Source organism: Dreissena polymorpha, chromosome 4, assembly GCF_020536995.1.
Source record: "Dreissena polymorpha isolate Duluth1 chromosome 4, UMN_Dpol_1.0, whole genome shotgun sequence".
NCBI classification, from domain to species: Eukaryota; Metazoa; Mollusca; class Bivalvia; order Myida; family Dreissenidae; genus Dreissena; species Dreissena polymorpha.
In genome coordinates this window covers 10,138,560-10,163,299 of record NC_068358.1, presented here as the reverse complement: position 1 = coordinate 10,163,299, position 24,740 = coordinate 10,138,560, and the positions used below count along the sequence as shown (strand labels likewise).

The following is a 24,740-nucleotide window of genomic DNA, read 5'->3' as shown; positions in this document are numbered from 1 at the left end:
CTGTATGTTTAGGTGGCCACCTTTGACGCAATCTTGAAGACAAAAATCCGGAGGTGCGATTTTGGTTAAATTGTGATATGTTATAATGTACCTTTCATCCGCACAGTATCATTACAATACCTTTTGTTTGTGTTGGATAGAGTATTTTTCATATAACGACCTTACACATAATCGTTGCATCGATGATATAATTCGTTAAAATGATTCGTAACATTATAGTATTAACCATTTGAAGTCTATGATTGAAAGACTGTATTTTAAAAATCGTTAATGGAAACCAAACGAATATCATTTCTTAAAGTATTCAAGTTAAAATAAAACCATGTAATTATATTGCCCATATTTTGTTTTTAATGTATAAGAAAATATAACTAGCATTTACATGTGCAATCCTTTGCCCTACCGAGCTTAGCTACTGGAATAATGAACACCTTGTTATCTTATACTCTGTTGACAAGCAAGATATGATGCACGTCATAAATGAGACACGTTGTGCAATGGGTTTAATGTCATTCCGCGGCGAACGTAGCCCCAGACCATTTTTAGACCAGGAGGGACCTTGTCCTCTTATGAGATCAATAAATATTACGTGACTTTATAGCGGACATGGTATGGCCCGACCAGCGCAAGCTAGTCTTGAACTACGCTTACCGATTATGGCTTAAGACCCTTTTTTGCTTGACGCGGTTGATATAAGTGAAGATATTTAACGAAATGTTACGGTTAATATTTACCTTGCCACTTGTTACATATTCATCTGCTACGAAGTCGTCATATTTTCCACACAAAAACCGAACAATAATCTGCTCTTTCTTTGATGGCGCCTCGTACAGCGGCAGATATAACAAAGATTTGCAGTCCTGGTTAACGTCAAAAACACGGATATGATACACGTCTCCAAACGAGAATTCCTCTTCCAAATGAGGGATTTTGACGGTCGCGTGTTCGACGTTCTCGCGACGGCAATAGATACAGGTGTGCAACCCTTCGGGGACGTCTAAATAAACAACAATAACACCGACTCTGATGAGGACATTGGGTTTTTCCATTTCCGCCCGCGTTATCCTCTTGCATATCGCTCGAATATTTCTGTAAAGAAATGCATTTGTTTAAATTAAGCTTATATAAAAAAAAGTCCCACCGACTTCATTGCATAGAACTCAGTTTGCAAAGTAGTCTCAACTTAAATATAATGTTTAGAAAGCAGTTCCGAGTAGTCAATGGAATTGTCAAAAATAATAGACGTGCTTAAACGCACGATCCACCAGACGTTTAACAAACAAATAATTTCTGCATTAAGCAGAGAACAAAACCGCCTTTTTGTTCCATTGTATAAGTCTACAAAAAATGTTTACGTTTGAATGATTTGTCATTTATTTTACATTTGTTATCATACGCCGGTTTTCATATCTGAACAGAATCCGATCGCGCGACTTAAACTGAACAAACGGTGGCGTCCACATCATGGCATACAACGGTCATCAATAAAATCTTAAACACGAATACAAATTTAAAAATAAAAATAAAAATACAGCAAAGTAGCAGATAAATCAATTAATTCAAACATCGATTACACCAGGAACTGTAGACAAGATTGATGACACTGTTAATAAGGATTTATAATAAAAATAATAAACGACATACCTCAGTGGCAAGTTTAATTCAATGCTAATCAACCACAAAATTACGATATGCACTACCATGTTCGGTCATACCCTCCATTAATCTGAATTTTATTAACCTCACCGTTTTTTTGTGTGTTAACGTTTTTATAAATGTTTGAAATCAAACGACTGGTCGGAGCGATATACGTTATTCATATTAACGTGTCCAATTATGTATGACACACATAAAATCCGGAATATGTTTTGGATTCGTTTGATGCTATGTGTTGTAATATTTTATCCGTTAAAACTACAAACACTCCCGAAATGTTGTCCCAAAAACCATGGTAGTCAAGCTCGTTTTTCGTCATCGCAATGACGTCGCACGAGATACGTCATACATTGCGTAGGGTTTGTTGAATGTAAATACAACTGCGGAAAGCTAGTTCCGTAATAAATTTAAGTTAAGGAACAAAGTAGGATTATTGGAAATATATCGTTATATCAGCAGCGGATCGATTATAGATGTCCGGGGCAGCTCTGCCGTATGCTTATGTCGAAATACAGTATGACAAGTATAGTACTTACAAGAAAAGTAGTCCGGCTACTAATGTGATTCTGACTCAGATCACGCAAATGGATAATACGGTTTCTATAGCTTAAATGTTGAAAACAGTTTGCAATTAAGGCAAACAGCGATATGTATATAAGTTCTCGTCTTAACTCTCAATATAGCCTAACCCTGCGTCCATGGATATAAAAGCGACTCCCAAATCTGTAATGTGCTTCGGATTGCGTTTGTCTTCGCTAAATCGGCCGGCATGTTTTCCATCCTGGAATTAATAACTACAATAATATTACCCATCCTGGTTATAAGATTTCCTATATCCATTTCCGTTTTGTTCGAAATGATCTGATCGTGTTTGTAATTTGTATATATTCACTAGCTAAAAGTAGAAATAACATTAGCATTAATTGATGAGCATGAAAACTAATAACATCTTTAAAATAAGAAAAACACCCTACGTATTATTAATTATGCATCGACGAGATTTGGATCATAGATATTGTATGCGGCTTTTCCGTTAATAAACCAAATAAGCTACAATAATTTACTGATAATGGAGCTCTTTAATAACCATTACTAATAATAAAAGTCAAACTCTGATTGCCTTTGCGAGATCACTTAAAGGATTACTGACATTGTTCATTATTCCTGGTTCGGCGCCTTTAATAAGTAGACTTTCCATAGCTTCCTGTGCTCCTAATTCTAGCGCCACATGCAAAGGAGTATTACCGGTTTCCTGAAATTGAACGTGCGCAAATATAATTATGATCATAATATAAGCCGACGCTTTGGACCTTATGCCATATATGGCCAGGATAGCTGCAGACCAGCCTACGCATTTGCGCAGTCTGTTCAGAAGCTTCCATCTCCGCTTATGAGACCATGAAACATTGCGTGTTTCACGCAGTCTGGTTTAAAGCTACACAGACCGCTTATGAGACCACACAACATGTGCATGGCTCTAAATCGGAGAGGGTAGATCTTAAATAGACTGCGCGACTGTACAGACTGGTCTGCAGCTACCCTGGCATTAGGTCCATTTTCGCATGATACAACTCATCACAACAGACGATGTAATATGCGTTTTATTATAGCAGGCCCACTGATTGAGTGTTAACGTACGAGGGAAATACTGATATTCCGTAAAACAATAAAATCTCTTAGCGCCCTCATAAACTGTTAGAACTACGCGCTGAATTATAAAACTAACACATTTTTGTTGATTTGTGTTTAGGGGTTGGATGTGGAGGTTAGAGAAACGTTTAGTAATGTTTTCACTGAATCTCTCACTTTGTTTTTAATGTTCGGATCCATTCCGAGATCTACGAGTGCCTCAATAACATCCATCGCTTGCTCTCTCACTGCTAGGTGTAAGGGAGCTTCCCCGTCCTGCAAACACAGAAATTACATGCAGAACGACGGTGTCGGCTTTTTGTTTTTCATTGTCGACCTCTGTATTACAATGTTGAGCACGTGAAAACACGACAAAAAGGAGAACAATCAAAATGCCAGACTATGAGATCGAGATTCGAGGGCGCGAGATTACGATGCGAAATCGCGAAAGTAATGTCGATGTTTCGCATCGTAATATTATCAATATCGCGCTCTCGCAATGTATGCGCTCAAACTAACTTTGTCTGCACCTTCGCATCGTAATCTCCCACTTTACATCGTGATTTCTCAATATCAGCTTTGAATAATGAAAAGGTGGTGACTCGAAAACATGATAAAGCGATGCGAACCAACGATGCGAGATCATGATATTACAATCGCGAAATCTCGTCTAAGTGAGCTCCACTGATACGTAGAGAACACGAAATCGCCGTATTAAAATCGCAAACACGCCATCCGTGTGCATATGTGCAGACATATCATTCAGCTAAATGATTTTACAAGAGGGAAGCTCAGGGTGTCAGATTGCGCTTAACATGCCTACTAGCCTTTACACTGCTACTGCAAGTACATAGCGGCCTTTCATTTAAAAAAAGAGATCAAATTGAGTAAAGACTTGTAAACGATTTAAATGGTTACAAGGTATGAAAGTCCTCATTGATGGCGATGAACAAATGTGTTTTGTATGCCGCGTGCAGATTTTTAATGGAAGCAAACAAAACTAGACGAAAATGAACATGCTGATCTTCATGATTGAAAAAAAAACTGTGGTATTGATAGCAACAGCCAGTAGAGATTAAAAGTGATATCACGTTAGTAAAAATGTGTCAAAAGAAAAGTTGTCTATAGACTAAAATTAAAAATATCTGCGGGAATAAATGCTGAATCAAGCTTGACGTAAGTGTAAACATTTTGTAAATTTGAAAAATGGCAGCCATTTTTGTTTTTGGCCCTTTGCTTTGGTGGAACAAAAAGTTAAATTTGAGCGGAATCCTCTGTCTTCTAGTTAATTGTGTAACATTCGGACAACTGATGAAATTTTAATCGAGGCATTTAGCGACAGGTTTTCTTTTATCTTTATTCGGCATGCCACGCCGTGTAGATCTTCTTCAACTCATCAATTTAATTCAAGTACACAAAGGCACTAACATAATACACCTTATATCATCGCTGTATTGATCTTCAATTGCACATAGTAAAAAAAATACACATAGAACAACTTTTGTGCAATATTGGATGGTTGACTTGCCGACAAGGCCAATAACGGGATATGTCATATAGTTATTGATAGGCCCCTCTATTCCGCTGAATCAAAAAGGTCAGCTAAATACGTCAGAAGTGAACTTAGTACACATGAACAAGCTTAAAGAGGCGAGTGAGAGTAGGTTAAGTTACCGCCAAAGACATAGAAAATAAAACGAGCACGCATGTATTCAATGACTACAGACCAGATCGTTGAGAGGGTTCATGTCGACCTTATGAGTCCTCAGGTAGTCCACTATGTCAAGGTAGCCATCCCTGGCCGCGTAGTGCATCGCCGTGTTGCCGTGCTGAAAACATATTAGCTTAAGGGATGAGTGTTTTTGAAAAAAAAATGATTTTGTAGAAAACCATGTATTATTGATAGGAAAGTTTGAAGACACCTGTATTAATGCACAGACCAGCCACATTTTTACTTAACCTTAACGTAACTGCATAAAGTCTTTAAGTGGTTGCTGTCTAGTTCGAAATGCTTATTCAACTAAGCCTTTTTTGTAAAATATTCAAAATTAATCTGTTCGTGTATGTATTGCATTCAAATGAACACAACACAGTTATACGAAAAATGTAACAATTATCGGTTCCATTATGGATGTTTAGCGCTCTTCGTCGGTAATTAGCAATGTATGTGTACTACTGACATCAAAAGAGCGTTTAAATTGCGACGTTTATTAAAACAAATTCAATGCAGCAATGGTTGTGCGATAGATATCGCTTCCAATGGACAAGAGTTCTAATCCCAAGGAGAGCAATATGCATTTTTCTTGCTATTTTTGTATTTTAATACTATTATAAATATCGTTCGTTTGTGAGCAAATATATTCAACGACCGTTTTCAAAAAAAAAATCATAATGTATACAGTAAGTAAATTTAATGATTTCCTACCATATTTTTCTGTTGTAAGTCTACGCCAGCCTTGTGAAGAAGTTTGATGTAATCAATGTTCCCCTTCCTTGCAGCCAGATGAATGGCGTTGTCGCCAAGCTATAAAGTAAACACACAAATGCCTTTGATACTCCGAAAATTAAATTTGAAAATAATAAATATATGTATTTATTTGTGTCTTAACAAATTATGTCACGCAATCATAGTTATCACATGTAAGGAATGTACATATTCAATTCAATATAAGCATACATGATGGTTTGTTCGAAGAAATGTAATTTATTACGGAACACAAACTCGGTATTGGGAGACAATCGTATCCAACCTTAGGTTTGCAAGTATAAAAACTGTACACAAAAACTATGTGCCGATTATTTGCAGATAGTTGATATTTTTACGGCGATTACAAGAGTTTCCATGTAAAATGTACTTACATAGTCAACATTGAAGTCGATGTTACCACCTTTCAGAAGTTCTTGCACCTCCTGACCGTTCTCCTCTGAGATGGCGTTCAACAGTTTGTACCCATTATACAGTCTACCATTCGGTACCACCTACCAATGAAACCACAAACATACAACATATCTGCCATGTTACGTATTCTTCAAATTCGAGTGTTAACAAATATTTTCTCACATTGTATTGTATATGAAAATGCCAAAAAGGCCCACCTAGTAATAGTATGTGCAAATATGTTAGATTTGACATGGAAGATACATAAAAGTGTTATACGTTTTTGTAAGGATTTAGTGCGTTAGTTTCCATTTTAGTACCATCGACACAATTTCATAGTAGGATAATGATATCACAACAATGACAGATCTCACTGATAGCAATACATATTTTCAAACATCGACAAGATATTAAGATTACTGACTAAAATTCAAACCCAAATGGACTGTTAGATTGTATTTGCAGATGACTTGCAATTATTTATTCTCATAGCCTTATCATAACCGAATTCAACCTACGGAACAGACAGATGATAGAAATTAAATCGGGACACTGTTTATTTGTGTTTACTATTTGTTTTGTTTTTTAATATTAAAATTATGTTGCTTTTTAATTAATGTGGAAATTATTTTTATCATTTAAATACCTAAATCAGACCATCTGTAGAATAAAGCCGATAGCTTTAAAACTAATTTTATTCCAGCATAAAACGGTATACTAATGAAAAATTGATATGGCGACTTTGATTTATTAATTTGTAAAGTGTATCGATATATTGAATATGAATAGCAACGGTGGTCGGTTCAGCAGTTCGTGCAGTTATCATTTGATCGTCAGTTCAATGGGTCGAGCTTAAAGCTATTAATCGTTTTCCAATTGTTTAGAACAAAAATATTGCGCCTATTTATTGGAGGTCTATAAAAATAAAATATGAATTTTCTTTATCTTTAGATGCATTTATTGAAACAATAAACATCAATATCCATGTATGTAATATGATCATTTTACTGCTTACAGATATGATGTTTTCAATCACTCGGTGAATGTCTAAACAGTGTGATATGAACGTTATTTAAAATAAGCATAGATTTTGTGAAACAATATATAACGGATACCTTCGCCTCCATTTTAATCCATGTGTATGCCTTTTCAAACATTCGTTAAAATTTTAACTCGCTCAACGGTTTCGATTAAAAACGATTTATGTTTTGATATGCCAATGAGTAAAACAATTCAATAGTTTATATAAATTAATAATATATATACATGGTCTAGTCATTGGTGTATTTGGCTTAAAGATCTGTTAACGTTAAGACAATTGCGTTGTAGACCCTATTTGAAATAGTCTGCCAAAATGGATATAAAGGTTATGCATAGATCTTCCGATGAAATATAAACACAAAAGAATTGGCACATATGATATCATCTTTAACATTGATCAATTGTTCACTTTATTTTGTGAAAAACGCTAACCTGCATTTATGCAGGCAAAACTAAACTTCAGAATAAGTAACTTTGCTAAAGTATGTGTACCGTTAACAGAAGATGAGGAAACGAGGCAAAAGTATTCATAATTATTACAATTTATTTTATTCCGATAGTTTATAGAGAATATCAGTGAATTAAAAACATCAGCAGCAGCAGCAACTTCATCAGCTGCAGCATTATTGGAACGATACTCATAATATTGTCATAAAGGAAGTTCAGTATAAATTAGAAGTGCATCGGTGTAGAAATGAAGAAATTAATGTAAAATAACATAAAAATTGAGTGAAAATGTCTGACCCGGCCCCATCCCAACCCCCATAACTTTTGACCCAGGGGCCAGATCAAAATTCCAAATAGTGCACTGTCGCACATATGCTCATAGCTATCATGTGTTTAAGTTTCAAGGTTTTAGTGCTAATAGTATAGGAGGAGATATTGGCCAGGACAGACGGAAAAACGGCGGAGAAAATCACACAATCCCCCGCTCCAATTTGGATCGTGTGGATAATCAATGACAAATAAGAATCAAAGTACTGGTGAGACGATGCTTTTGAAGAGGATGGATATAAACGCATCATTTAAAGTTTATCTACATCACCACAATTGTTTATTTGGGTACGAACATTTTGGGTAGAAAAAAATGGTTACGAAAATTTTGGGAATGGGTACGCCAACAAATTTGGGTACGAAAAAAAATTGGGTACGAAAAAACTTTGAGTACGAACAAAAATTTGGGTACGAAAAAATGGGCACGACAAAACATTTAGGTACGACAAAAAATTTTGGTACGAAAAAAAATGGGTACAAAAAAAATTTGGGTACGAAACACAATTTTGGTACGAAACAAAAATTGGCTACGAAAAATTTGGGGGATACGCACAAAATTTGGGGGAACGGGGAAGAAGTACCCGTGGACCTCTCGATAAATTTCAAAGAGGACTGGAATTAAGCTGCCTTTAATTTTATCAATGACCTTTGGGTGGGTAATGTGGGCATAGATGGTCGATATAGACAGTGTTGTCATAAGAGATGTTCAGTATAAATTTAAAGTCAATTAGTGAATAAATGAAGAAGTAATGTTAAAGCAAAATTTTGGGTGGGCGTGGTCTATGTGGGCAGGGCGCCCCAGGGTTGGTAAATGGGACATGCATAGTTGAGATTGACCGTATTGTCATAAGAGATGTTTAGTATCAAATTAAAATGTCTGACCCGGTCCCACCCCAACTCCCATTGACCACTATCTCCTCCTGCACTATTAGCAATGGAACCTTGAAACTTACACACATGGTAGCTATGAGCATATGTGCGACGGTGCACTATTTAGAATTTGGATATAACCCCTGGGTCAAAAGTTAGTATCATGTGCGTCGCATGTTGTTAGTAAAATGAGGGTTTTTATTAATTTTACACATTTATTTACTTATAACTTTTGACCCAGTGGTCAGATCAAAATTCCAAATAGTTCAACTTCGCCGTATGCTCATAGCTACCATGTGTGTACGTTTCAAGGTTCTAGTGCTAATAGTGTAGGACGGACAGACGGTGGAGATGACCACAATATCCCCACGCTTTTAAAAGCGTGTGGATAAAAAACTACAAAAAAGTAACTCTCAACTGGGCTCGAACCACTGACCCCTGAAGTAAAAGTCTATCGCTTACACCATTCGGCCTTACGTGCTCATACAATGATCGATGTATTTTATACTTTATATAAGCAACCCTCGTAGTAACACAAAATATAACGACAACAACAGACTCTCCAAATTATTCAATCGTTTCGCGTTGCAACGCTTTATAATTTTCAGGTTTTTAAATCGTCTAAAGAGGCATATAATGGGTATTTTAGAGCATAGTAAATGTTCAGTAATACTGTTTCCTTACAAATATCATATATACAACGAAAGTTTGCGAATCTGAAACATATTTTTTTTATTTTGTCAATACACCAAAACGTGATAAGACCCCTTTAAAACCCAATTTTCGACATGCGATGCTATTTATGTCTCTCGATTAAAGGTGAAAGTCCATTCTAGAAATATATTCGTAATACATTTTTCGATTGGGTTTTCACCAAGACCAATATTTAATAGCTGAAGTATACATAATCACTTGAATTCAAATCAGTATGGTTCTAATATTGGTTAATACATTCCATTGGTAATGTTTTCAAAAGGTGGAGAGTAGAGTGTTGTTTTAGAGATAAAAACGAAATTTCGTTACCAACTGAATGTTTATGCAAAATCACGGTTCATGTGGTCACCGTATAGTACTTAAACAAACATGCCGTACTTTTCTATTGAATGAATGGGCATCGTATATTGATAAGTTATTTGCAACTTAATCACACACAAAATATCAATATTGTTTATAAATAGGCCTATAAATTGGGTCCGCATATTATCAAGTTTGTCTTATGAAACGGAGGTCAGTACTTGTGGTTAAAAACCCGAAAAACAAGCAGCAGAAGCCAAGGGTGCCATACAATATAGACCCTCAGATTACAAATAAACAAAATCCCCAACCAATCACTGCATAAAACGAAAAATCAAAACTGTTACTACTATGTGTAAAAATAATCATTTTGTTTAACCAGAAGTTTCAATGAAAAAATAAACAATGAACCCTTTGAACACCGACACATACCTGTAAATATGTTTGAACCGTTTTATCACACTGGTGTTAAGTTGACAAGTAAAGCTCGATGAACGTAAAACTCCATTTACACCGGAAAGGCGCCCAAGCGGCTTTCCCGGGGGGGGGCTTCCAAAAACACGCATAATTTGTAAATGCATGTTGTGCTTTCGCTAGCAACGCCATATAAACGTGAAGGGGACATGCATTGCTTGAAGCGCCATTTCACGTCGATTACTTGTAATTTGAGCATCTCCGAAAACATCGCCCGGAGTTTTTACAACCCGCTTGAGAGGAGAGCACTGTTTACATGCGGAGGCAACGCATAGGTACTTCAAGAGAGCTGTGAGCGAGCTAATGCTGTACGAACGCCACAGGAATGAGCCATAATATTTGGCTTCTTTTGAAGATAGGTACTAAGTTTTAGAGCCAAAAAGCAAAAGGAGACGGTGACTATATCAAATCAGGCTCCCTCTTGGTTTGATAGCGATAGGTCTGGGTCCAGTGGCAATAGGCATGTACAAATATACCGATGGGGAATCATTAGGTGACATTTTTCTTCATTTCCTTGTCTTGCTTTGGCATTATCACGAAGCGAAGAACACTGGCGAATGAGCGCGCCCTATGTGTGCCGCCTTGAAGCAACATATTGATTGTGATTGCTGTTAATAATTAACGTATTGCTTCTGATTATGTTTACATGATTATGTATTGACTGGAGCGGAAAAGGAGGAAAAGCCTTCTTTCTAAATGGTCCAAGATGAAATTAAAATTTTACGGACTGAAATATTTTGAATTCTTAACATTAGTCATGATTATGTGCTCTCTAGATCTCTACACTAATTTGATATATTATTTGCTTTTGTACGTGACTTTCTACTTAATTAATATCAACGATTACACAATATATATATATTTCAATTTTGCTGTCATTTTCATACCGGGATGGGAATCTAACATTTATTATGTTGAAGAGTTTTGATAAGGGATAGTTCCTATTAGAGTTAATAAACAAGATTTCGCGTTTGTCAATCTAGAAAAGTTTAATTAGTTTTCCACGTCCCATGCTCAAACTTAGAAGATCAGTAGTAGTTAAAATGTATGACAAAACCATATCGACTTTCTACGACGAGTGAGAGAGAAGTCGTCATTTGAAAAAGTGTGGCTCGGTGAAAAACTAGTTCAACTTGATATTGTTTACATATCGAGTTGTATTAGTTTTCTTTGAAGCACTTTGTTGATTCCATAGAAATATAATTAATTGGCTCCTACCAATTAGTGGAATAGCAATTAAACTGCTGTTGGAAATTAATAACATAGTTTCTCCACATGGAAAAGTTCAAAGTTGAAAGAACTGTAGTGCTTCACAATATTTAGTCCCGATTTAGATCTTACTACTGATATGATTGGTAGAACTTTCTTCAATTGCATCATTTTAGCCGCCATATGCGACCGGCATAGCTCCAGACCAGCCTGTGCATCCGCCAATGAGCCCAGAAAACCTTGTGTGACTTTATAGCTGACATGGTTGTTTAGGTCTGACTGCGCAGATGCTGGCCTTGTCTTTAGCTATCTTGGCCATATGTGGCTTCATTACCAATTTAATTTGTTACAGTTAAAACAAATATACAGAACAAACTAAGTTACATGTTAAAATAAATAACATGTTAAACTAAGTTACATGTTAAAGATTAAACTAAGTTAAAGTAACAATTATTACTTAGTTCTGATAAACGTTTGAATACTCTGGCTAAGATTACTTTTAACAATATTCGGCCAACAATTATGCAGGTATTTTCATGTTGCTGTTTCATGTGAATAGTGTGTTTAGCGGTTTATATTAGTCTCAAGGATATGAGTGCTTATTGTCATGCCATGTTAATGTCTGTATTCAGGTATTTTCTGTGCACCGTATATATTTATGTTTGTTGGTCCCGTAACTGTGTAACAGGAGGGGACTATAGGTTTACCCCCAGTCGGCACGTTTGTCCGTCCGAATCTAGATCTTGCTATAACTCAACAAGTACTTAACTAAGGTTGATGAAACATGGAATTCTGAAAGAGGGCCATATTTGGGAGTATGTATGTTTCACATGTTTCATGAGACAAAAGTCGTGGTTAATATGGTATTGGTAACAGTGGATATGATTCCATGACAAATTGGAAAACTTGAACCTCGATCCTGAAATAATTCTAAAAGTATGAAAGCTAAGTTGACGAAACACGGTGTGTACATAGAAGGAATATGCATGTAATTTCAGTTAGATCCCGAAATAACTGAGCAAGTTCCAAAGCTAGCACCAAACTTCATGCTCGTGTTACATTTATAGGTTATATGTGTCTTGTTCAGTGAAAATTGGACAAAATGCATGTGCGTAAAATGTCGCCCCAGATTAGCCTGTGCAGTCCGCGAAGGCTAATCAGGGACGACACTTTCCGCCTAAATTGGATTTTTGCTAAGAAGAGACATCATTTAAACAAAAACAAAACATAAAAGCGAAAAGTGTCGTCCCTGATAAGCCTGTGTGGACTGCACAGGCTAATCTGGGACGACATAAAAACGCACATGCATTATGCCTATTTTTCTCAGAACACGACTCATATATATATATAATAAGTATTAATAATTGTAAGTGTGTCCATATAATCAGTTTAGATATTTACGATGTGATCATTTTACCCTTTTAATACTGGTACCCTTCGACAGTATTTATTATGTAAATTACACTTTTCTTTTGAATCGTTTAGAATTGTTAATTGTATGATAAAGTAAACACACTTTTAAACTGCTATTCTCAATACACAGGCAATTATATGTGTTGACTATTCATTCAACGGCCATAGCTTGCTATTTACAAGTATACGAGGTTAACAGTGCTGCTAACACTATCCTCTTATTTCAGTCCAGTAAGAAAGCGCGTGTATTAAATATATATGTATATAAATACAGCATCGCATAATTTCTTAATATTCCATCTATGTTATTTATAACAAGAACCCTTGAAGTCGTTTGATCAGTTCCGTAGGTTCATTCATTAGAGGTTATTCTTATATTTGACTCTAATAATTGGTGTACTGTTTTATCAGTACAAAGAATACACGTATGTATAAATAACTTTAAATGTGTTTACATGTAATAAAAGTATGATAATTGTTTAGAATCAATCAATTGATTTCAATATTCGTTAGAATTTCTTTTTGGCCGAAATTTAGTAGAACTCCGACCATGACGTAGGCTGATATTGTATTCTCAATGTGTTTATTCAACATGGAAATAAATCATACTATATCTGTCAGTATTTTTGTCAGTAGTACATAGACTTGTTCTTCAGAGCCACAAGTGAATATTGTATCATTTTGATGAACGCCATATGATAACAGATTTAGAACTGTGTTGGACTATTTCATCTTTATTTGAGTGCACAATTCACGTGATAAACAATAGAAAACGTTGAATGCCAAAACAATGAGCAATGGAAAAACAAAATCCTATTCCTAATAGATAAATGTTGCAACTGTGGTAAAAAAAAAAATTAAACAGGTATTGGTATTTCTTGTTAAATGATTTTCATTTTTTAATTTAATAACATGCATCTGTCAATATTGTGTACATATCTGGTTAAAATGCCTACAAATATAATATACAATGTATTAAAGCTCATTGGGTCACTGTCGACCTGAAATGGCGCACAAGTCACCCGGGGGTTGACAAGAAGCCTATTCTTGACACCCTAGGGTGACTTCAAGCCGATCCATGTCACCCTGGGGTGACATCAAGCCGTCCGGATGACTAGAATCGGCTTGAAGTCACCCCAGGTTGACACGAATCTGCTTCTAGTCAGCCCCGGTTTACTTCAAGCCATTTCAGGTCGACAATGACCCAATGAGCTGTATTAACAACGTAACGAAAAGATGACCCTCAGCATTTGTTAAATGAATATTGAATGAAAAAAACAACACATTATGTTAAAATATAGACAGTGTCCATAAAGTACCTTCATAATACATTGAGTTGCATTTATTCGTTACGAAACCAATGTTTATATAAATAAGGAAATGTAAATCTTTACATTTATCGACAATCTTAAACTGACTATTGCATAATATCGTATTGTTTTATTGATTTATTTGCTTATATGTCAAACAAATGGATCTGTTCTACAGTTTTCTAAGCGTCCTTGGGCGATTTAATGGACACCTGTGTAGGAGCCCTGTACAACGAATCTGAAAAAAAACACCTTGCTTATATGATCAAACAACTCGTGCGAACGAACTTGTGGTTTGTATATAACCTTTAAAAATTCAAGTAGTTCTTTATTTACCGATAGACAACGATAAATCAAAACTTGTTTGTTAAATAACATATTCAAAGGCTTACGCCGTTGCAAAAGCATGCATTGTTAATTAAAAATGTTTATAAATAAACAGACTTACCTCGGCGTGCAAAGAAATCTGTCACAGATCCACCCCGCTCATTTAGGGAATGAACTGACCCTCTATGCGACTTCATCTTAAGATCCTGTGGCTGCGCGTTTTTCTTAGACTTCGATTTCTTTTTCTTTTTCTTAATCACTGATGTCACGGACGGTACCGGAGAAGATGGTAAATCTTCGGCCTTTTTGGGAGGTTTGACCATAATTCTTAGTCTTGCAATCTCGTCTGTCACGGTATTATCTTGTTGAGATTTGTAAATCATAACGTACCCAAATGCATCGTCCTGGTCGTAGATGTTTTCTTGCAGACGAACGTAAAAAGATTGCTGACATGGGCGACTTTTCAGGAACTGAATTTTTCTTGTCAATGCAGAGGCACTATCTTCTAAACGAACATTTCCCTGAAAAAATAAACAGCTTAACCGATGTATTCTAATACAAATAATTGTTTATTATAAATTGAAGCTAATTATATGTTTGAGTAATATGTTCATACATTTAGTCCGACCGTTTTATTAATTTAAGCATATGACTGCAACATTAATAGTCTTATGATTTGTATTGTTATGAATTAAAACGACAATATGTTTCTCATATGGTATATAACGTCATCAATACACGTGCCAGAAGTTTATATATGTGGTTGATACCAAACCTGAATGTCTGCGACGAAGCTGTCGCCAGGTGCGGCCATAAGCTCCCCAGTCTCTGGGGGGTTCTGCTCGGCAAATCCCTTCTTTATCCATTTCTCCCGCTGTTTTTGACTTTTGTGTGCGAGATGACATTCGATAACCACTTTATGTCGTAACCCTTAATATGAACATAATTCGATTTTACCCTTTTTCGTTTGTGAAGATGTAACTGACAATTCTCTATCAACATCAGTTTCTGACTGATTTTTAATTGATTCATAATAAACATGGATAATGTTCCCAACATATTAACCCTAATTCGTTTCCCTCTCTATGATATTTCAAATTGTATTTTGTATTATTTGTATATTTTCTTGTACTTCAATATTTGTTAAATAAAGGGAAAAAATCTGTTTCGAAACGAGTCTTTTCATAAGCTACACAGCAAATGAGTAAGATGAGACCAAAGCATGAGAAATCGGCGTTGAAATTATGTTTCAAGAAAATATTCTCAACAATGAAAACGGTCAAATTATGAAACAAATCAATTCTTTTTTTAAAACAAAAACAATCAAATCAAAGATGGAAAAAAAAACATTTTTTAAATACGATGATGTAATGAAGATGCGTTTCACAATAAAAGTTACATTTTACTACTTTAACATTTTACCCGTTGCATCCTCGTCATCTTGCTGTACCAATGCATAAAACGAAATGGGTTTTCTCTTCTCCTTCGCGTCAATCAAGCTCTGTTGAACAGCTCGCATTTTTTTCACAGAATCCACTTTTTCAAGCCATGTTGACGTGAACCTGGATCCAATTAAAAACTTTTATTAGAACAACAGTACCATTAATGCATTTATTAAACGTTAAACATTTCAATTTATAAACAACAAATACTTACATAATACGTAAATAATTAATGTTAAAATTTAATCGCGCTTTTTTCAGTGAACATCGGCACAGTTCTTTAATCAATATCGTATTTAAACAAGATTTTTTAATTCCATAATTGTCATACACGCAGAATTGCGAAACTTCAAAGACAATTTTCCCGTTCACAACTTGCGGCTGAACCGGCAACATTTCCAAGGCGTTTTCCTGATTCAATTCCGTCTCGTTAGCATGGATTATAACAATATTGTCGTCTGCGGTCATCCCGTTTCCAAGAGGAAGTGTCAGCGTGACAGTCTTCTTGGGCTGGTCTCCTGTCATAAGAATAGAAAGACGCATGAATAATAAAGCTGAAGTAAGACAAATATTTATGGTTTACTTTCAGAAATTCCAAATGCAATACAATTAGTTTCAATGCCAAGTGCCATACATGAAGAGAGCTTTAATGAGACTTAGTGAAGTTGCAGATTCCCTTAATATTTACAAAATTAATAAGGATGTTCGAAAGCGAGAACGGCCTTGATGAGAATACTGCACGAACCTGAAATATTGATCTGGTACAAGTTTGTCAGAAGATTACAAGAGTGCATCTTTTTTTCGCTTTCCGCGGCCTTGCTTTTCGTAGCCGTTTCATGAGAAGTTCGCTGTTCTTCCTCTTCGGATTCGGATTCATCGAATGCCTCTGTGACATCATCATTCGGATTCGTTTCAAATACCTATATTCTCAGACAGGTACATGTTCGTCAGATGTTTCTTTTTGAAAAATCAGTGTCTTTGCAGGATCGCATATATCACCGATGTATATGCTAATGGATTTATTACAGTTTAGTGACAACAATGATATGCTCGGAAAGAAACTCAACAATAAAAACTAAAAAATAAAAGATATTCTGAATTGTATATTGTCATAGTATAAGGAATAGCCAAAACCAATTATGCCGTCTATTGAAAATATGCATAGATTCTTAACACTTTCATTCTCGATGGTAAAAATATACCGATGCTCAATTTTGTTTAATAAGGGTATTGCATACAAGTTTGAACGATGCACATTCATAAGTGTTGAAATATGTCGTCAGAAAAGTTTCTGTCTATGGACAGACAAATAAACGTACAGACAGACATTGACGTCGATGGTTATTCCAGAATACACCTTTTACTTCGGACAAAGAGTATAATTACAAGTTTTTTATAATTATAAGCTTTTCATAAAAGTTAAATATAACACATAGTTACCTGGAGACTCAATACGGTGTCTGCCTCGAATGATCCAGACTGGATGTTCATTGCAAAGTCCTGGTCCATGTCCGACGTTATGGTTGCTTCTTGTTCGCCAACTGCTCTCTCCTCAATCCTCTGACGGATATTGATCATACAGATACACGTTCTGTCCGGCATCAATATGACGTCCAATGGAAGGTAAACGTTCTGATTAAAAGAGAGACGATACAAAATTCAATATTGCACGTGTAAACGTTCGTTTTGGCATTATATATATATATATATATATATATATATATATATATATATATATATATATATATATATATATATATATAGAGAGAGAGAGAGAGAGAGAGAGAGAGAGAGAGAGAGAGAGAGAGAGAGAGAGAGAGAGAGAGAGAGAGAGAGAGAGAGAGAGCGAGAGAGAGAGAGAGAGAGATATCACACTTCTTTTCAGAATAGATTCAAGTTAACAGGCGTAATCGTATTATCGATTATTTGCTTCGTTAAAATGAAACGTACATGTAGCATAATAAGATTAAGAATTTGACGTTTATTGCTATGCAGTATCTTGAATACTATATATGTAAATAGAACGAATAATATTTCTTAAGCACATGTATTAATTACATATACAGACATGCACTAAAATTATGTTTACCATATTTTGTTATAAATTTTACCAAAAATAAAACAAGCATTTCACTCTGCAGTTGTTTGGCCTACCGCACTCAGCTACTGAGATATAAAGCAACTATTTTCTAAATAATTTGTTGACACTCAAGATACAATGCAAGTAATATATGAGCCATATCTGCGAAAATGGGTCCTATGACATTTGTGGCTAGCGTAGCTCCATACCAGCCTGCTCATCTAATGAGACCACGACACCTTGCGCGCCTTTATAGAGGACAGGATACGTCCTGACCAGATATCGAAGATGCAATGGATAGTCTGGCGCATCGCTGGCCGCATATGACGTAAACCCCATTTTAGCTTGACGTGGTTCTTGGAGTACATATATTTAGCGCAAAGATACAGTTAATATATACCTTTCCGTTCGTGACATATTCATCTGCTACGAAGTCGTCATAGTTACCACACAGGAACCGAACAATCATCTGCTCATTGCCTGAAGGCGCCTCGTACAAAGGTAGAAATAGCAACGCTTTGCAGTCCTGGTTCACATCAAATACACGGATATGATACACGTCCCCAAACGAGAATTCCTCTTCTAAGTGAGGGATTTTAACGGTCGCGTGTTCGACTCTCTCACGACGGCAATAGATACCGGTGGGAAACCGTTCGGGTATGTCTAGTTGTGCAACAATAACACCGACTCGGTGTAGTTGAATTCCTTTCTCCATTTCAGCACGTGTTATCTTCGTGCCTTTGGCTTTAATATCTCTGTAAAGAAAGTTGTTATTTAAATTGAGCTCTTAAAGCAAACACATTTCACATCAGCAACCTACATTTATCTTTGTATATTTGCAAGGTTATCATAACTAAATTAGCAACCTTACTATAGAAAGTGTTCAGGAATTGAATAGATATCAACATATATATAGAAATATATATATATCATAAAATACATCAACGTCGTACCACTCTCAGTTTCGTTCTATAAAAGCCTCAGCACATGTATTAGTATTATTATCCCTATATTGATTATCTAATAGGACATAATCTGCCAGGTTTCGTTACATTTTAATATAAACAAGAAAGGAAAAAAAGTTTGGGTTATTCTGCATCAAACCATGGATATCGTTTGATATTAACAAAATAATCAAGACTTTGTGATCATTATTTCTTAAATAACTTCAATTAAATATGTCCGCCATTCGCACCACAACTATTTTAGAGCAGTATATCTTAAGTTAATATTGATTTATCATCAAAACTTTGTTCCAATCTTTGTGATAGTTAAGTCGCCCGCTAGAAGTTCCCAGCACACACTATTATTGTAATATTCGGTGTATGAAATGCCTTTTCTGAATATTGATCCTTAAAAATATATAACACTAAAAAAATTTGACAAAAAAAACGTTTTATCGAAATGACGATATGTACCGGACACTGCGGAGCATTCGCACTGACAGGAAAAGTAGCCGGGCTTTTTATTGTGATACGGAAACCAAAAAAACGATTGTAGCTAATATGGTTTATAGAATTCGAATGTTGAAAAAGTGTGTATTTGTGGGGAAAAATATATGTTTATAATAAATGCTCAAATCACACAATCACACAATCCTTACCCCGCGTTCATTGATATCAAAAGCGACTCGTACATCTGTAATGTGCTTCGGATTGCATTGTTCTTCGCTAAATCGACTGGAAGTAGTCCATCCTGTAACATGTTACAGCATTAATAGTACCCACCAATGTTATAAGATTTCCGTTAACCACTTTCGTTTTAGTGGAAATGAAATCGGAAATTGTAAGTTATTAACAAGCTAGGGGTAGAAATAATCTCAACATTTATTTTATGAACATGAATACTCTGTTTTTCTCTAAAATTATGTATTAAGGTGTATGCATAATTAATTGTGATTGGACGATCTGCTGATTCAATGATAATGAATGTGGCGTCAGTTCATAAAACAAATAAACTTAAGCTAAGCATGCAACTGATAATGGAACTCCTTAAAGAGCCATTACTAATTATAAAGCAAAGGCAAACTCCGGCAGCCACTGGCGGGAAGATCAAGATAATTCAAAAGGACTACTGACATTGTTCCTAATTCCTGGTTTGGCGCCTTTTATTAGTAGACCTTCCATGGCTTCCTGTGCTCCTGATTCTAGCGCCACATGCAAAGGAACATTCCCGCTTTTCTGAAAATCAAACGTTAACAGCTATAATTACAATTATTATAGTAACTGAACATTGGTTATCTGTCCTAAAATAACATATGTGGCGTATTTGAAACCACGAAACCTTGCGTGATTCTCATAGTCTGGACAGAAGCTAACCTGACCGATAATGTGACCATGAAAATTGCGTGTCTTAAAAGCTTTTTTTCGGTGACTTGTGAAACGTTTCGTAATGTGTTCAATATACTCCTCACTTTGTTTTTAATGTTCGGGTCCATTCCGAGATCTACGAGAGCCTCAATCACATCCATCGTTTGCTCTCGCACTGCTTTGTGTAACGGAGCTTCCCCTTCCTGCAAACATAAGCAAAATACAGATAGATCTGCGGTGGTCTGTTAGTGCCGCTCGTTGTTTTGCATTCCCTACCTATAGATAACAAGGGAGAGACCTTAAAAAACACGTTACAGAGGCGTGAAAGCACGATGCCAGAATACGATATCACTATGCAAGAATGCGAGATACTATGCGTTTTCGTTTAAGTTAAATCGAAATCTCTCAAATAAATCATGGCTCTTCGCATGTTTTTTCCGCATATTCACCCTGGCTTTTAAAACGTCAAAATGCAAAAACAGTTCAAATTTGCATTCGTAATAAAAAACCAGAATTGAACATTCATTTTATAGCGCGAACAACAACATTTTAGTGAAAGTTCTCTTTGGTCACAATTTTATCCGTTCCTATGTAGTGAGATTTTAGCTGCACATTTAGTGTATATAACTGTATTAGGGCACGTCATCTTCTAGCAATAGCATGACATTGTATATTTGAGCCGATGATTAGTAGTTAGACTTCTACCAAAGACATTGAAAATAACAAGAGGCGCGCATTTGTTCAATGACTTACAGACCAGATCGTTGAGGGGGTTCATGTCGGCCTTATGAGTCCTCAGGAAGTCCACTATGTCAAGGTAGCCATCTCTGGCCGCGTAGTGCATTGCCGTGTTGCCGTGCTGAAAACATATTAGCTTAGGGGTTGAGTGTATTTGAGAATAACGAATTTTGAGAAAGCTAGTCAATCGAAGGCCTAATTATTTAACTAGCGGTAACGCGTCAGATTTTTGCTCCAAAGGCAATGGATTTGTATTCAGGGGAGGGCAATATGCATTTTCCTTGCTAGTTAAATTATTTAAGACTTTTCTTAACACTATTCAGTTGTTAGTAATAATTTATTAATTATTAGAATTTTCAAAGATACAGACATCTGTTTAAATAGTTATAAGTACATTTGATATTTGCCTACCACATTTTTCTGTTGCAAGTCTACGCCAGCCTTGTGAAGAAATTTGATGTAATCAAGGCTCCCCTTCCTTGCTGCCAAATGAATTGCGTTGTCGCCTCTCTATATAGTAAATAATTAAATGAATTTGAAACTACGATAACGCATTAACAAAATTATAATTTAACGAATATGCATCATATTAGTGTCAGAACTGAACATGTCACAGAAACTTGTATCCCATATCAGGAATGTAGGTCTATTATAACTCCAAATTTTCATACATGATTGTCTGCTTACATCAATGTAACTAAATACTGAACACAAACTATGCATACAGATAAAATATAACACGACCTCGCGTTTACAAATATAATATATATATATATAATACATTCTTACATTTTTTCGGAATATAATGTCAACACAATACCATGACCGATTCTATAGAATGCTTACTTGGTCAACATGGAAGTCGATGTTGCCACTTGTTAGAAGTCCTTTCACCTCCTGGCCATTATCCTCTGAGATTGACCTCAGCAGTTTGTAACCGCGCTCCTGTTTTGGATCATGTTACGAATGTTTACATATATCGTTATTAAACAAATTTACTTTAAACTGTAAAAATACCAGGGCCCGTATTCACCAAACAATTCTTTAAATTATAATATTCAAGAATTTCTTTAATTTTGAGTCAAACTCTGCTGTAAACATCCCTATCTATATTATTCTTCATATAGAACATTTTGTTAATAACATAATCACCAGTGGAGTCCTGTATATATTCAAACACTGAACACACATTGCTTGGTTGTAAGTCTATTCTTAATTCTTAAGTCTAAGAATCGGTTGGTGAATGCGGGCCCAGTGAAGCTAAGCCTATTTACACTTTTAGATATATGAAACCGGTTGTTATACCGGGACACAATTGCATATTTACATTCCTATCCAATGTTCGAATAATACAAAGTAAAATCATATTATTAAGATTATGTTTGGTATACTGTCTATTAATGGGTACCACCTACCGATGTAATCTCAAACATGTCATGTATCAATCATGTTACTTATTATTTCCAGTTACGATTATTTACCAACATTTTCTCAAGTGTTATTTTTGTGAAAATAAATACCAAAACGCCTATCATAGGACAGAATAAGATTTTATGATATGATGTTATATTAAGATATTTAAGGGAGTTGTATGCGTTTTTTTTAATGAATTAGTGTGTCAGTGTCGATTTTTGTACACCTTTCGCACGAACAACAGTCCATAATAGTGGAATCACAACAATAAAAGATGACAAATAGTTTTTATTTATAATTGTGTTGAAATTCTTAATTTAAAGCTCCTTATCATACCCGAATTCAAGCTACAAAGAAAACAATATGATAGAAATGAATAGGAGATGCTTTGTTTATTGTTGTTTATTGTTTTCATGTTAATATTGTAATTATGTTGCTTTTTATAATGTGGAATTATTTATCATTAACATATTTATAATTTACATATTTAAATTATATTAAATAATGTAATATATAAAACAATGGCAAAAAGGAAGTCTATTCAAGTGATTAATAAGGGAGGTTATTGTGAGTATCTTTGAATATGGTACTTTCACAACAAATAACATTATGACTGACCGTAAGTAAAATGTAGCCAACATTTGAGCGAAGATTTCAAAAAATTAATTGAACTTTTGTTTCAGTATAAAAGGGGGTAAACTTATTACAAACTGGTGTAATTTATTTGATTATTATAATATATTATAATTGGAAATATTGCAATTCTTCCTATATCAATCGGAACATCAGGAACACGTATTAAGTGAGCTTGGTAGTTTGCGAGAAAGTAAATGCCCGGTTATTGATTAAAATTTCAATTTTACACACACTTTATAAACGTAGTGGAAGAATGTATCACCAGGCTACTTTACTTTAGTATTTAGTTGTTATTCAATATATTTAACCTTTTTCTCGTTGTTTCAAGATCATGTTGATAAAAACAACTCATTTTGTATACATCACAAATAAGTCAAAGATGTCGTCAAATAATGCATAAGAAATCAAATGAGAGGACGTAAGATACTTTAGCACACTGAGGTCGGTTCACCAGCAGGGTAAAAATCCTTTGATCGTCCGTTTTAAGAGTTCAGTTAAAAAAAATAAAGTAAAACTTTTATATTTTGTAATAATAAGGTGCATATGAGTGTCACAGTAAATTGATGTGTATACATTGTTCGTTCTACTGCTTACAGATTTATTGTTTTACATTAAAGAGGTAAATCTCTTAACTTTTTTATATGAACGTTTTTTAAAAGTAGCATAGGTTTTTTTAACAAAATACAACGGATACCTTTGCTTCCATGTTAATCCATGTTTATAACTTTTCAAAGACCCTTCGTAAAAATATTTGCACGCTCAACAATTTCGATGTAAGACCACCAATGTTTTGATTGGCTAATAAATTGGTAACCCAGTCGAATTGTTTAATAAAATAAGTAATGTACATACATGGTCTAAGCATTGGTGTATTTGGCTAAAAGATCTATATTTACGTTAAGACAATTGCACCGTATACCTATTTTAATTAGTCTGTATAGATGAGTATAAAGGACAGGCATTCATTCCCCCAATTCAATATAAGCAAAAGAGATGACAAACATGATATATACCTTGCCATTGTTCACCTCTAAACCTAACTGCTTTTTGTAAATATCGCTAAACCTGCGTTTGTTAATACAGCGACAAAAATCTGTAGATAACTTCATCAAAGTTTAGGTGTATTATGACAGCAGATAAGCAGAGGAGTATTTGAAGTTTTTATCATGTATGCGTGCAAAACTATCAAAAGCAGTAGTAACACCGTCGTCTTTATCATCGGTGGTAGAAGTTATACTATATAAGTAGTAATAGTAGTAGTAATAGAAGTAGTAGTTATGCTAGTAGTAATAGTAGTATAGTGGTGGTGGTGGTGGTGGTGGTGGTGGTGGTGGTGGTTATGGTGGGTGGGTGGTGGTGGTGGGGTGGTGGTGTGGTGGTGGTGTGTGGTGGGCGGGTGCGGCTGGTGGTGGTGGTGGTGGTGGGTGGTGGTGGTTGGTGGTGGTTGGTGGTGGTTGGTGGTGGTGGTTGGTGGTGGGCGGAGGCGTCGGCGGGTGGTGGTGGTGGTGGTGGTGGTGGTGGTGTTGT

General features: G+C 35.4%; 4 protein-coding genes across 4 annotated transcripts; all 4 read right to left on the bottom strand.

The window, feature by feature from the left end:
* Nucleotides 1–3,402: 3,402 nt before the first annotated feature.
* On the bottom strand, nucleotides 3,403–7,290 carry LOC127877135 (ankyrin repeat domain-containing protein 1-like). Its single transcript, XM_052422780.1, has 5 exons — nucleotides 7,279–7,290; nucleotides 6,145–6,264; nucleotides 5,711–5,809; nucleotides 5,013–5,114; nucleotides 3,403–3,561 (listed from the first exon to the last, which is right to left on the bottom strand). Exons 1-5 carry the CDS (start codon nucleotides 7,288–7,290, stop codon nucleotides 3,403–3,405), a joined length of 492 nt encoding a protein of 163 aa, XP_052278740.1.
* Nucleotides 7,291–14,149: 6,859 nt separating this feature from the next.
* Nucleotides 14,150–16,146, bottom strand: LOC127875875 (uncharacterized). The gene is made up of 4 exons (XM_052420611.1): nucleotides 16,018–16,146; nucleotides 15,371–15,525; nucleotides 14,717–15,116; nucleotides 14,150–14,506 (listed from the first exon to the last, which is right to left on the bottom strand). The coding sequence occupies exons 1-4, from the start codon at nucleotides 16,112–16,114 to the stop codon at nucleotides 14,451–14,453; spliced, it is 708 nt and encodes a 235-aa protein (XP_052276571.1). The 5' UTR covers nucleotides 16,115–16,146; the 3' UTR covers nucleotides 14,150–14,450.
* Nucleotides 16,147–16,167: 21 nt separating this feature from the next.
* Nucleotides 16,168–18,832, bottom strand: LOC127877134 (uncharacterized). Its single transcript, XM_052422779.1, has 5 exons — nucleotides 18,518–18,832; nucleotides 17,478–17,669; nucleotides 16,783–16,957; nucleotides 16,369–16,555; nucleotides 16,168–16,174 (listed from the first exon to the last, which is right to left on the bottom strand). The coding sequence occupies exons 1-5, from the start codon at nucleotides 18,830–18,832 to the stop codon at nucleotides 16,168–16,170; spliced, it is 876 nt and encodes a 291-aa protein (XP_052278739.1).
* Nucleotides 18,833–20,353: 1,521 nt separating this feature from the next.
* Nucleotides 20,354–23,919, bottom strand: LOC127877133 (ankyrin repeat domain-containing protein 1-like). The gene is made up of 6 exons (XM_052422777.1): nucleotides 23,908–23,919; nucleotides 22,011–22,109; nucleotides 21,576–21,674; nucleotides 21,184–21,285; nucleotides 20,531–20,629; nucleotides 20,354–20,362 (listed from the first exon to the last, which is right to left on the bottom strand). Exons 1-6 carry the CDS (start codon nucleotides 23,917–23,919, stop codon nucleotides 20,354–20,356), a joined length of 420 nt encoding a protein of 139 aa, XP_052278737.1.
* Nucleotides 23,920–24,740: the final 821 nt, after the last annotated feature.